This window comes from Phascolarctos cinereus, unplaced genomic scaffold (assembly GCF_003287225.1).
Source record: "Phascolarctos cinereus isolate Bilbo 61053 unplaced genomic scaffold, phaCin_HiC Scaffold_726;HRSCAF=1367, whole genome shotgun sequence".
Lineage (NCBI taxonomy): Eukaryota > Metazoa > Chordata > Mammalia > Diprotodontia > Phascolarctidae > Phascolarctos > Phascolarctos cinereus.
In genome coordinates, this window is record NW_027556098.1 from 60,597,473 (window position 1) to 60,612,399 (window position 14,927).

The following is a 14,927-nucleotide window of genomic DNA, read 5'->3' on the forward strand; positions in this document are numbered from 1 at the left end:
TGCAACCAACTTGACTAGGTACATTACAAATTCATGCAATGAAAATTCAAGTGCCACTCACTCCATCAAGGCAATCTTTTTATTTCTTCATAATTAATCCTTTCTTGCTTGAAGAAGCTGATTCCTTCCTCCAAATGCCAAAATTCTAGAAAATGCTATTTACACATGCTGCCACTGCACTCTCAAGTTCCTATTATTTTTCTAGTTTTCTACTTCCATTCTACCGCTTAATGGAAACTTCTTAGCACATCAGCAATTTATTATTCCTTCATTTACTTTATTTTTAGATCCAAGAACTTTTTCTTTTTTCATCCTTCTTGACTGGGTCCACTACAGATTTATGTTATCTCATCACAACTAGTCCTTCATGGCTGCAAAGAACTCCCTTTACTACTTCTAAACTGATGCTCTGTAGCACCTCCCTCCAAGGCTGCTCTAAGCTTTTTCTTCTTTCCTCAAGCCTCTTGCATCACCACCATCCACTCCCATTGTCTGAGGACCTCTACTCATACTTTACTGAAAAATTAGAGGGCATTTGCGATAAACTTCCTCATCTTCCCTTCTTTTCTCTACTCCAGTCTCTGCTGTGCTAACCATCCTCCTTCTCCATGCACCTTTGATCCCACCGTCTCCCATTTCTTCCAATAGTTGGGCCTCTCTTTCTCATCTACTAGGTCCTTCCCTGCTTGCATCTGTGTTCCGCACAGAACTGCAGTAGCTCCAAAAGAAATATGAGATATGCAAATTTAGAGATATCTCCTCTCCAGCTGTTTACATAGACTACTTGGGTCCAATACGTGTAGAGCCTTCTGAGCTCCGTATTGGTCCAATCAGCCACTGCTGGACACACTGTGCCTTAACCCCAGCACAGTGATGTCACTTGGGTCCTCTTTGAGTACAAAGGACCAAAACCAACCAATTCTGCTCCTCTACTTCCTTTCCTTCCACTCCTTTGCAGTCTGGCCTCCAACCAGAATTGAATTGATCATCCAACTGAACCTGTTTTTTCCAAAGTTACTAATGAGCTCTCAGTGGCCACATCCAGTGGTCTTTTTTTTAAACCTCTTCCTGACTTTTGTGCATCATTTGACCTTTGACTACTCTCTTACCTTCTCTCTTTACACTCTTTCTCTTGTTGACATTAGCAGCTCCTGTGGGTTCAGTCATCTCTGAGGAGATGATTTCCAGATCTACATATCAGTCCCAAAATCTGCATATCAATCCCTAGTCTCTCACTTGAGTTCCAGTCCCCACCTCACTAACAGCCTAGGAGGCATCTCAAACTGCATGTCCTATAGGTAACTCAAAAGGAACCCATCATTTCCTCCCTAAACACACCCTTGTTGTGAACCTCCCTCCCTCTTTTGGTCAAGGTTGCTCCAGGCTGACAGCCATGGAATTATCCTCAACTCTTCACTCCCCTCCCCACCTCCCCCCAGGATGTAATTGTTTGCTAAGTCTTGTCATTTTTATCTCCACAGTAGATCTCCCCTCTGAACCATTCATTCTCTTTACTCACATGGCCTCTGCCCTAATTTAAGTCCTCATCATCTCTTGCCGTCCCTACTGCAAATGTCAGCTCTTCTCCAATCCATCTTCCAATACAGCTTCCAAATGGATATTCTTAATGCTCAGTTCTGAATGTGTTGCTGCCCTACTCAGTAACCTCTGCAATCACATTTAGTTGCTTCTGTTTGACACTGCAATCCCTTTATAGCCTGACCTCCCTCACTTCTCCATGCCCCACTCCCATCTACTTTTCTAGTTTTATTACATATACACCATTACACTCCTTCCTGTTCTCTGTGGTCCTGCCAAACTGGCCATTTTGCTATTCTTCCCACACAACCCCTCCCACCACCTCCCAGTTCCTAGCATCCTCCCTGCCCTCCTACCCTTCCATCTTTGCCCAGCCTGGAATGCTTGTAATGCATTTCCTCTTCAACTCTACATCCTGGAGACTCTAACTTCCTTTAAACCTTATTCCAAATGTCATCCCTTCAAGAGGCCTTTTCTGATCTCCTCCATTGTTAATAGCTTTCTTTAAGTACAGGTCTAAAAATGTTCTTAGTACTCTGCTCAGTAAACTGTATTAAAACTTTCTGGTGCAAGGTTACCTTGGTCTAAGTTTAAAGGCCTTTATGTCTTAACCTTCCTTGATTACTGTATAGCTTTTGACACTGCTGACCAGTCCCTTTCCTCTTAGTTAGCAGCTTTTTTTTGTTTATTCCAGTTATGACTGCTCCTTTCAGGTCACCTGTCCTGGTACTTCGTATATGTAGGTGTCTGGTATTAACTGCAAAGTATATAATCAATGTGATTTCTATACTGATCATCTGGTGATGTTCATGTGCTGAACTGCTGTTTGGGTTGCTGAAAAAGAATGTGTATTATGACCAGTGAGCTATCTTGACAAAACTCTATTAGCCCTGCTTCATCTGGTACTCCAAGGTCAAACATGCCTGATATTCTAATTATCTTCTGATTTCCTACTTTAGCATTCCAATCCCGTATGATGAATGTGACATCTTTTTTTGGTGTTATTCCTAGAAGATGTTGCAGGTCTTCACAGAACTGATCAACTTTGGCCTCTTTGGTATCAGTGGCTGGCACATAGACTTGTATTGTGATGTTGAACAGTCTGCCTTGGATTCAAATAGGTATCATCCTGTCTTTTTTTTTTTTGGCGAGGCAACTGGGATTAAGTGACTTGCCAAGGGTCACACAGCTAGTAAGTGTTAAGTATCTGGTCTGAGACCGATTTGAACTCAGGTCCTCCTGAGTCCAGGGCCGGTACTCTATCCATTGTGCTTGCTCCTATCCTGTCATTTTTGAGATTTTACCCCAATACTACTTTTCTCGCCCCTTTATTGACCATGAGGGGTACTCCTCTTCTTCTAAGGGATTCTTGTACATAGTAGTATATGTAGTGATCATCTGAATTAAATTCACCCATTTCTGTCCATTTAAGTTCCCTGATACCCAAGATGTTGATGTTTAAATTTCCATCTGCTTGACCACATCCAGCTTGCCTGGGTTCATAGATCTTATATTCCAGGTTCCTATGCAATATTCATTTTTATAGCATTGGACTTTCCTTTTGTCACCAGAAACACCTGCAGCTGAGCTTCCTTTCAGCACTGGCCCAGGCACTTCATCAGCAGTGGAGCTTTTATCTTTGTCAAGGTATCTTGCTAGTCATAACAAACACTCTTTTTCAACAACCCAAAAGGCAACTCTACACATGCTATCACAGATGGTCAATATAGAAATCAGAATGATTGTATACTTTATAGTCAAAAGTGGAGCACTCTATACAATTAGTTAAAGCAAGACCTAAAGGTGATTATGGATCAGGATCATGAGCAGGATTCAGACTTGATTTGAAAAAAGTAGGGGAAACCATCAGACCATATAGGTATGACCTAAAAAACATCCCTTATAATATGAAATAGAGGTGATGAATAGATTTAAGGTATTGGATCTTGCAGACAGAGTGCCTGAAGAACTACGGACAGGGGTTCACAATATTAGGCAGCAACAAAAAACATTTCAAAGAAAAAGAAGAGTAAAAAAGCAAAATGGCTGTTTGATGAGGCTTTACAAAGAGGTGAGGAAAGGAAAGTGAAGGGTATGCCTGACTGAATGCAGAGTTCCAGAGACTAGCAAGCAGAGATAAGAGATTTTTCTTAAATAAGTAATGCAAAAATTAGAAAAAAAAAATAGAACGGGAAAGAGAAGAGATCTCTTCAGGAAAATTAGAGATATCAAGGGAAAGTTTCATGCAAAACAATGGTAGGGATTTAACAGAAGCAGAAGCGATGGCAAGAATACACAGAAGACCTATACAAAGAAAGATCTTAACACCACTGATAACCAGGATGATGCTGTTACTGATCTAAAGACAGACACACTGGAGAATGGAGTCAAGTGGGTCTTAGGAAGCACTGCTAATGAAAAGGCAGATTTTTGAGTCCCAAATTCTCTCCCCTTCTCTCCCCTCCTTCTGCCCCAAGATGGTGTGCAATTTGATACAGGCTCTACATATACATTCATATTGAACTTATTTTCACATTAGTCATGTTGTAAAGAAGAATTAGAACCAATGGGAGAAACCATGAGAAAGAAGAAACAAACAAATAAAAAAGAAAAAAAAGAGAGGGAGTAAATAATATGCTTTCATCTGCTGGCTGGTTTTTCAAAGAGGCAAAGGAATTAGAGACCAAATTCACTGGATTATGGAGAAAGCAAGGGAGTTCTCAAAATATATCTACTTCTGCTTCACTGACTACACTAAACCCTTTGACTATAGGGTCACAACAAAATGTGTCAAGTCCTGAAAGAGATGGAAGTACTAGATCATCTCACTTGCTTCCTGAGGAACCTGTTTGAGGACCAAGAAGCAATAGTTAGAACCAAACATATAACAACTGATTTGTTTAAGACTGGAAAAGGAGCATGACGAGTCTGCATATTGTCACCTTACATCATATGAAATGCCAGACTGGAAGAATCAAAAGCTGGAATTAGGGTTGCTGGGAGAAATATCAACAACCTTAGAAATGCTAGTGATATCATCTGATGGCAGAAAGTGAAGAGGAAATAAGAAGCCTCTTGATGAGGGTGAAAGAGGAGAGTGTATAAGCTGGCTTGAAGCTTGACATCAAAAAACAAAACAAAACAAAACAAAAAACAAACACCTAAAATCTTGGCAACTAGTCCCATCACTTCCTGGCAAACAGAGGGAGAAGAAATGGAAGCAGTGTCAGGTTTTATATTCTTGGGCTCAAAAGATCCCTACAGATGGCTACTGCAGCTGTGAAATTAAAAGATGCTTGTTCCTTGGAAGGTAAGCTATGGCAAATCTGGACAGCATACTAAAAAAACAGACATCACCTTGCTGACAAAAGGTCTGTAGAGTCAAAGCTATGGTTTTTCCAGTAGCAATGTATGGCTATGAGAGTCGCACTATAAAGAAAGCTGAGTGTCACAGGACTGATGCTTTTGAATTGTGGTGCTGAAGAAGACTTTTGAGACTGTTGTCCCTTGGACAGCAAGGATGTCAAATCAGTCAATACATAAACAAATTAATTCAGGCTATTCACTGGAAGGTAAAATATTGAAGCTGAAGCTTAAATACTTTGGTCACGTAAGGAGAAGATGGGACTCACTGGAAAAGACCCTAATGCTGAGAAAGCTTGAAGGCAAAAAGAAAAGATGAGATGGCAGAGGATGAGATGGATAATGTCATGGAAATGATGAAAATGAACTTGGACAGACTTTGAAAGATAGTGAAGGATAGAAGGGCCTGGTGTGCTATGATGCATAGGGTCATGGACAGTCAGACACAACTGTTAACGACAAAAGACCTTAACTGTGATGCTTAAAGCTCTGGCCAGGGCACTGTTCTACTTTTAGTGATCCTCCTCCCTTGGTGATCTCATCAGCTTACTTAGCATGCGCCAGATCTTCCTCTTGAACTTCTCTAGATTTCAGTATCTTTATTAAACTCAAAATGTTCACCTCATTACACTTCAATCTAAACTAATTTCTTCTCTGAACTTTCTTCTTTTGAAGGCTATCTACAACTGGTGCCTCCATTTCCTTTTCACTCTTTTTAACTCTTTGAAGCTTGACTTCTGACCTCATTATTCAACCAAAACTGCTCTCTAAAGATACAAATGATTCCTTAGTTGCCAAATCTATTAGTATTTTCTCAATTCTCATCCTTTTTGATCTCTCTGGAGCCTCTCACACTATTACTGACACATTCTTCTCCCTTGGTTTCCACGTCATTATTCTGTCTTCCTTCCTGTATGACTGCTCTTTCTGTCTCTTTTACTAGATCTTCATGCAGGCTGGGCCTCTTTTCTTCTCCTTTTATTCTATTTTCACTTGGTGATCTTGTTAGCTCAAATAGTTTCAGTGATCATCTTCATGAAGATTTACTTGTCCTGCCACAGCCTCTCTCCTGACTTCCAGTCTTGACTGTCCAATTGTCTGATAAGACATCTCAAACTGGACATTCTGTATAAACATCTAAAACTGAACATTGTCCAAACTGAACTTATTTTTTTCCCCCTCTAAACCCTTCCCCTTCTGCACTCCTTATTACTGACAAGGATATCAACATCCTTCTAGCCACTAGTCACACAGTTTTTAACTTATGTGTTTTCTTTGACTCTTCACTTTTACCCACTATATATCCAAATAGTTGAAATGGTCTGTCATCTTTGTAACATCTCTTTCATACATCCCTTTGTCTTCTTTGACACAATCACCATACTGATATAGACACTCATCATCTCAACAGACCCTGAATTTTCCAATAGCCTAGTGGTAAATCTCCTTGCTTCAAGTTTCTCCCTACCCCAAGCCACTCAGTTGTTAAACTGAGCTTTCAAAAGCACAGTTCATATCATCATTCCTTCATAAACTGACCCCTTCCTTCTTCCAGTTTTTGTATACTTTATTCCCCTTCACATACTCTGTGATCCAGTGACACCAGTGTCCTTGCTTCCTCCTACAGAGGACACTCCATCTCCAGATCAGGCATTTTCAGTGGCTGTTCCTCATGCCTGGAACATTCTCCCTTCCTCATTTTATCATCCTGCTTCCCTATCCTACTTCAAGTGTCACCCATAGTCCCACTTTCTGTAAGAAACCATTCCCAGTCCTCCTTAATATTAGTGCCTTTCCTCTTAAGACTACCCTCAATTTATTCTTTACATATCTTGTTTGTTTATAGTTATTTGCATACTGTCTTTTCCATTAGACTAAGCACCTTAAAAGAAGAGCTGGCTGTCCTTTGCCTTTCTTTGTCTCTCCAGTGCTTAGTACAGTGTAGGCACTTAATGCTTGTTGACTAATTGATTATATAATTTGTTTCTGTATAAAACACAAAGCTATCATGTGGAATGTGATTAGAACGGTCTTAACTAGAATCGCAATGGGAGCACCAAAAATGAGAAAATATGCTAAATATTTAGATGAATGATATCAAATAGACACATGGGAACAGAATTTTACCTTAGTTTCAATATTTTACACACATGCTGAGATTTCTTTAATAACAATACTAAAAGTCCACGTTGGAACAACATTTTAGTCTATTAAATATAAGATTTCTTAAATAAGGAAAAAGCTGGTTTCTCTACTATTTTTATCCCCACCTTTTCATGTAAGAGAGACAGAAGTATGAGCTGTGTAGTTCCTAGTATCTAAAAACATACTTAGGACAATGTAAAATTTTAAGAGTATTAATTAAGTACTCCCATAGCAATGCCAGCACAAATAATCCTTTTAAGCACCGACAATGAACAAAATAATATAAAATTCACATGTTCAACATTTTAGACCTTCAAGGATTATATTATATTTAGCAACAATGGTAGATTTTGTCAAAGATTAAAATTAATTTTAGATCTTGGCTCAAGTTTGGGGAAAGAAAACTTCAGTTCCTGTAAGATAAAATCTAGAACACTTTAAGGTAGCTTCCATGGATAAAACCTTCACTATCAACTCAATCATTCTTACCCTGCCATAAGTGAGAACCAATATTAAGTATGCTTTACTTATTTTAAAAATACTTACTTGCTATGACAATGCAACAGCAAGTCAATGATAAAGGTCTGCCATGCCTTTTCTTTACTAAGTGCATCTAAGGCTGTTGGAATCAAAGCAAAGCACAGTGTCATCACTTCCAATGCTTCACAACAAACGTGTTCATCTTCCATGTCTGGTTCATTCCCTGCATTTGTCTGTAAAATTACAAACAAGAAATGACTTGAAGATTCAGTTAGGAACATACGTGTCTTTTAGTTATTAACTCAAAATTAAAGTATTTACTCCAAAACAAATAACCTTCCCTCCCCCTCCAATTTTTTTTTTGGGTGATTACCTTTACTTGCACTGAATAACATTCTATATAATTCGATTTAAAGTGCCTGCTTACATGGCAAGGGCTAAGCTAGAGTAAAAGACAGATACAATTATGAATAAAAGCTATTGTGGTTCCTCTTCTAAATAATACATAAATTTCAAAATGTTATAGTAATAACACTAACAGTTAAATTAATTTCAAGGGACTGTGTTAGAAACCAAGAAATAAAAAGGAAAAATAAGTTTTTCCTGTTAAGGAGCTTACAATCTAGTCATAGAATACATACAAAATTTTGGTCATACTCAACTTAACAAACATTTAAGTATCTACTACATACAAGGTGGGAGGGGTCGAACAGAACAGGATGAAAAACTGAATCAGAAGGATGGATCACTTTGAGGAGAGGTAGGTTAAAAAGTATCAGAAAAGATTTCCTAGAAGATTATGGTACTTTAGCTTGGTCTTGGGACAAAGAGAATTTCAGCAACCAGAAACATGGAGGGAGTTCATTCTGAGCGTGGGAGGCAATAACATTTGCAGATGTAAAGATCTGGGGAAGCAAGATGATTGAACAGTTCAGTTTGGATGAAATATAGAGTGCTAAAGGAAAACAATATGTAATAGTAGCAAGTACAGAAAGGTGGGATGTAGTCAGGTTTTAGAGGGCCTTGACTACCAGACTAAAGGGTTTATATTTTATTCTGCAGGCAATATGAGAACCACTGAAAGTCTAACTAGTAATCTAAGGTTACCATATTACGGCAATATAAAGAAATTCATTATGTAGCTTAATTAAAAACAAACAAAATAAAACAAACAACAAAACACTGTCTTGCTCAGCTTTCTATCTATAGTTAGGTGCCTTTGGAGAAATTATAGTTTATGGGAAAATTCTGTTCAAAAGCGATCATTTATGTAACTCTTAAATTTAATAGGGAAACTATCTCACTACTATTCACACAGGAGCTATAACTCTGCCTGAGTAGGTGCCTATTCTTATAGCTTCTGATCTGCCTACCCTAATTAGTATCAACATACTTAGTGCCTATTATGTGCTCAGGATTCTATGAGAAATAAAACAAGTTATCTTCAGTGCAACAGCTAATGTTGAGCAAAATAAATGCTTAACTAAACCTGTCATTTACTTATACCTCCTAGGCACTGGACAAAAGATAGAAGTAGGCAGACCTTATCAAAGGCAGAAAGGTTACGAAGTTAAACAAGACCTCAAGTAGTTTCTCTCCTCTGTATATAACCTGAATTATGTACTAGAGGAATATGGAATATATCCAATTACCAGGTATGAAAACATCTATTTGAGCAAACAAGTACCTAGGAAGGCTGCTTAAGATTTCCAGCTATTTAAGAAATATATTTCACAGAAACTTATCTACTGATAATATAATCAAGAATGCAGAGAAAAAGGCACTGATAATCAGTGGAAAATAGTTAAATGCTACATTACTGACAGTCACCTAAACACAGATAAGACTTGAAGATGCATCACTGTGGTACAGAGTAAATTTTGTACTCTTTATAGATAACCAGAACATAAAATCTCAGGCAAGTTCCATCATATTGTAAAGGTTTCTAGGATGATCTTAGAAACAAAGTGTGCCTGCTTCTCGTTACAAAGGTAGGGTTCTTATCCATGAAATCTTTGGCCATGGCAACCCATTCAAAAACAAAAAAACAACAAATGGTCCTAAATGCAAGATCATTATCCACTTTCCATCAAAATGACACACTATTAGAGGAAATGAATCACATCAACATCAATATTCTTGCTATAAATGAAAACGAGACAAAAGCAAGTTGCAGTGGAAAGAAACATGGTTCTCTTTGGAAAGACAAATCAAGGAGTTAGTGACGTTGGTTTTGCTCTGTGTCCAAAGGCAACAAAAAACACTATTTTCAAGAAACACTTGATTTCAATAAAACCATCCTAATTAGACCAACATTTAATTCAGTAGTCAATGACTAATGCAAAAGTAGGCACAGAGGAAAATGGTGAAAAAATACTGCAAAATATGACTCAGGGCTAAAAAACCACAAGATCAAAGGTCTGTAGACTAAACAGAAGTCATACAATTATGGATCACAAATACTTCCTTTAAGAAGAGAACTGGGGAAACACTAGACATGATGGTAAGCTCCTAACAACCTCACAAAAAAATGAAACTTTTTATCTTAAAAGACAGCAAATGGCTAGTCAAACAACCAACATTTATTAAGCACCTACTATGTGCCAGGCACTAAGTGCTGGGTATACAAAGAAAGGCAAAAGGCAGTTCCTGCTCTCAAGGAGCTTATAGTCTAGTAGTAGAGACCACCTGCAGACAACAATGTACAAATCTTGGAGATAATCAACAGAGGGAAGGCATTAGCATTAAGGGGATTAGGAAACGGTTCATGCAGAAGATGGAATATTAGTTGAAATCTGAAGGAACCCAGGGATGCTAGGAGGCAGAGATGGGAAGGAACAGAATTTCAGGCATAGGGATAGTCAGTGAAAATGAATTAGAAGATGGAATGTCTTGTGCAAGGAAACCAAGGAAACCACTATCACTTTAATTACAGAGTACATACATGTGAGTAAGGTGTAAAAAGACTAGAAATGTAAGAGAGGGTGAAGTTATGAAGGATTTTGAATCCAAAACAGAAGATTTTATATTTGATACTGAAGGTAAAAGGGAATCACTGGAGTTTACTGAATAGGAGAGTTAACACGGTTAGACTTGCACTTTAACTGATTAGTTACTGATGTTGCGGGTCCTTTCTGAATCATCCATCCATCCATTTATCTATCCATCTATCCATCCATCCATCCATCCATCCATCCATCCATCCATCCATCCATCCATCCATCTATCTAAGATTATCAGCAGAGCAGCTAGGTGGTGCAGTGCATAGAGCTCCAGCCTTGGAGTCAGGAGGAACTGAGTTCAAATCCAGCTTCAGACATTTGACACTTAGTAGTTGTATGACTCTGGGCAAGTCACTTGACCCTGATTGCTTCACCACAAACAAACAAAACAAAAAGATTATCAGCTACTTAAACAAGAGATCAAAATCAAGACAAAATTTAAAAATCAAAATGAGGAAACAAAGAATAATTAAAATCACTGTAAGATGATATATTTATAGAAGCTCTTATTTATATAAACTATTAAAAACAGGAAGTGGATAAAAGAACAGACATAGTGCAAACCATGACTATTCCAATGGAATTTAACTGTAAGAAACAGATCTTCATAACATGTTGGCAAAAAGAACCTAGAAATTACCTTTGTCAGAAAATGTCTAATTTCTTTGCCAAAAAAAATGAAATGGACCTAAAGGTCAACACCAATTTAAAATATAATATCTATGTAAAATTATATGGAAGAAGATGGTAGATTATAAGCAGTTTAGTTTTAGGTATAAATGAAAAGCAGATGAGGAAATAACAAGTTTATAGAAAACTAAGCAAGAGATAAAATTAAGTCAATTCACACCAAGCTTATTTAATGATGAAGCTGGAAGAATAAACATAAAAAATGTAGAATATCTATCAAGATTTATAAAACAATATTTTCTCCATCAATGACAGTGGAACCCACCATTTCTGAACTCTTTACATCACAGTCCCAGATGTGTTTTCTCTAGAAAAATAACATTAATGAAAATGACAGAAAAAAAGCTGATTAAACGTATTAAGATGTCTGCCTTAAAGGTAACAATTGTGAGGGAGTCAAGAGATTAATTCAAGATAACTAAAAAAATAGGAGGATATCAAACACTTGGGTAACTTTTTGGCCCTATCAGGCAGGTCCTAAGTGGACTGTAATATTCTTTGACTTCTGCTCAAAACTCTCCCAGCAAGATCAGAGAAAGAGGGTAGAAGAGTGATTAAAGCTTAAAATTCATGGCCCTTTCCTGGTAACTACACCTATTTGAGATGGTGAGCATTAAAATTCATTTGTTATCCACTTCTACCATTATGGCTAACAAATTACTACCACATTTTATTATCCTTATTTCTCTATTATTCAACCACCAGCTACCTATTGGAAAGGGAAGAGGAAAAGGAACAGGCATTTCTATAGCATACAACTAGGTGCTAGGAACTGTGCAAAAAGCTTTAAAAGTAAACTATCTCAGGGGCAGCTAGGTGGCACAGTGGATAGAGCACTGGCCCTGAAGTCAGGAGGACCTGAGTTCAAATCCATCCTCAGACACATAACACTCACTAGCTGTGTGACTCTGGGCAAGTCACTTAACCCCAATTGCCTCATCAAATAAAAAAAAAAAGAAAAGAAAAGAAAAGTAAACTATCTCAAATACTCACCCTGTTTATTCAACCCCACTCCAACCCTGCTTGTTCACCTTTTCCACTGTGGATGGAATTCCTGTTCCACACTATTTAGACTAGGGTGGCTGTTATGTACTACTCCAGATCATTCTCCCTCCTGTCTCAAAGACTTTTGGTACCAAGCATACTGTCTACTTTCACACTCTAACTCCTGCCTTTAAACCAAGTCTTCAATATTTATAAGGATGCTCCCTTGAACATCCTTATTTTTCAGTCTCCTTAAATCTCACAACCTATTTCTTTACTCTACCTCTACCACATGCAGAGAGGTCATGCCTTAGATCTCACCATTACTCACAAAAGTTCCATATATTTGCTCAAAAACTGATATTCCTCTATTTGACCACATAAGCTCCCATCATTCCATCTCTCCCTATGTCTTATTCTTCCTAAACTTATTCCGATTTCATTTTCTTCCCTTCCCAATCTTGATCTTACCTATGGTTAATCAAATTCAACTTCATACAATCAACTACTCTTAAATGCCTTGATCCTCTTGTTCTATCACTACTCATGTCTTACCAAACTTATTCCCACAATCCTTCTCTGTTCCTTATGTATTACTAAATGAAATCAATGGATACACTGCTTTTTCACTTCATGTATTCACTTCTCTAAGCTCCAAACCCTTTGCAATCTTCTCATCCCTCATGTGGTCTCATCTTTCCACGGAAACTGCTTTTCTCATACTCATCCATCTTGACCTCTATGCCATATTGGACACTGCGGACCAACCACCTTGATAATATATAGCAGGCATTTAAGAAATTCTTGGTTATTTTAAAAGAGCAATCTACAAAATCTTTATGAGAACACGCTACATGTGTCATTAAGCGCATTTTCAATCAAGGTATAAAAAGGAAATAAGGCCATTTTTTGTTAACAACATTCTCCGACTACACAGTTATATGGAAGGTGTGAAGAACTTAAGATCACATTGTACAATTAATGCTTGTGAACTATTAAAACACACACACACACACACACACACACACACACACACACACACACACACAATTTGGCAGAACACCATCTTCAAGGCTCTCCTTCCAACAAGGGTGTCTCTCATACTAGAGACCTGGAAACCATTATGGTGAGAACTACTGTCAACACATGATAATCATATGTACAGGTTAATCTTCTATAAACAGTAACTGGTTTTTTAAAATACAGAAATGCTGAAAATTACATCCTCAAAAAGCAATTGCTATAGTTCAAATAAATACATTTGTTTATTCTTACCTTCTCATAAATTTTACTAATATCATCATTTGAGCTAAACACCAGTTGTACTGACCCACACCCTGATGCCCAGACAATTTTTTGTACAGCTCGAATAACACAGATATCAGGGATATATTTTGATGCCTGGAAATAATTAAAAAAAAAATTAAAATAGTTTACACGGTTATCAAAGTGGAATCACTGGAATAAGTAAGTTTTCTTTTAATAGGAAAAACATTAATTACAAAGCACAGAGGAACTTAATGTTTTTATATATTCCTTTGTGTCATTTGATACATTATCCTAATAACCTCTCATATGTTTAGAATAGAAAAAAGAATAAGGAAAACTCTGCAGTGGGCTTGCTGTAGGAACATAGTATATATGTGATTTAGAAAAATCCTTAAAAATAGTATGCAATGTTACTAATAATACTCAAAACAGTAGTTTATCATTTTACTGAACTCAAGGAATAGATAACATAGAAAAAGTAAAATTGGAATTTGGAAAATTCAACCAAAGATTTAGTAAATGTTTTCGTTTTTTAGTGTCAGTATACAAAAGAATAACAACAGGAGAATAAAATAAATTATTTGGCCATTTTCTTTTTCTCCAATAAACCCATTTTCCCAAACTAAAAACTAAACAATTCTTTTAAGACTAATACTAACCTCATCAGATATCTGCTGGGCAAGACGAATTGCCACATTTCTAAGCATACATTCAGATGTTGGATTAGGAATGTTCTGAAGGGCATTCTGTAGCACCACTGCTTGATCATGAGTAGCCTGATTTATCTGTTCAAAAAATAAAGAAAGAGAGAGAGAGAGAGAGAGAGAGTGTCTCACAAAATGAAAACCTGAACCACTTCTATAGAAAGAAATTACAGGAATTAGACTTACAATGGGAATTGACAAGTTAAAAGTTTCTATATTTCAACTTCAAGATACTTCAGGATTTTTAATTTCATCTGTATGCATATGCCCAATACTGGCCAACAACTTCTACACTTGATAGAGAAAATTTTTAAGAGTTGCTGTGACCAAAAAACTAATCAATCTGTAGCAAAACTAATGATGAGAAACTCCAAATGCAGCTAGGCTGGTCCTTGGATAAGAGACATAAAGTCTATTACCAGGCCTCTTATTCAAGCCCTTACCAACTTGGGAGAGCTTTGTGCACCCCTGGCATGAGCTGTAAGAACACACACAGGCAACACAGTGTAGTAGAAAGTGCACTGGCTCTGGAGTAAGAGATCTTGGATTCAAATTGCAGCTACTTCCTACCTAGCCGACACTGGAAAAGACTGGTCTGAACTAGAAGACCTCTTGATACAGATGTAAGATCCTATGAAGGTAATCTCCATAGTATTACCCACTGGATCATGACTTTTTATTGGAGGAAATTTCTATATTCACATTTTTTTCCTCCAGAAGATTTTCTGAATGATAATTCTTTGGGAAAACA

General features: G+C 37.4%; 1 protein-coding gene across 6 annotated transcripts in view; it reads right to left on the reverse strand.

Moving 5' to 3' along the window:
- The window catches only part of USP9X (ubiquitin specific peptidase 9 X-linked), a 178,800-nt gene that overhangs the window by 57,700 nt on the left and 106,173 nt on the right, over nt 1–14,927 (reverse strand). For all 6 annotated transcript variants that reach the window (XM_020967081.2, XM_020967080.2, XM_078146581.1 and 3 more), the window contains 3 exons: nt 14,132–14,257; nt 13,479–13,604; nt 7,594–7,760 (listed from right to left, as the gene is read on the reverse strand). In XM_020967081.2, coding sequence (XP_020822740.1) covers nt 7,594–7,760; nt 13,479–13,604; nt 14,132–14,257 — 419 coding nt within the window. The remainder of the gene's footprint in view (nt 1–7,593; nt 7,761–13,478; nt 13,605–14,131; nt 14,258–14,927) is intronic.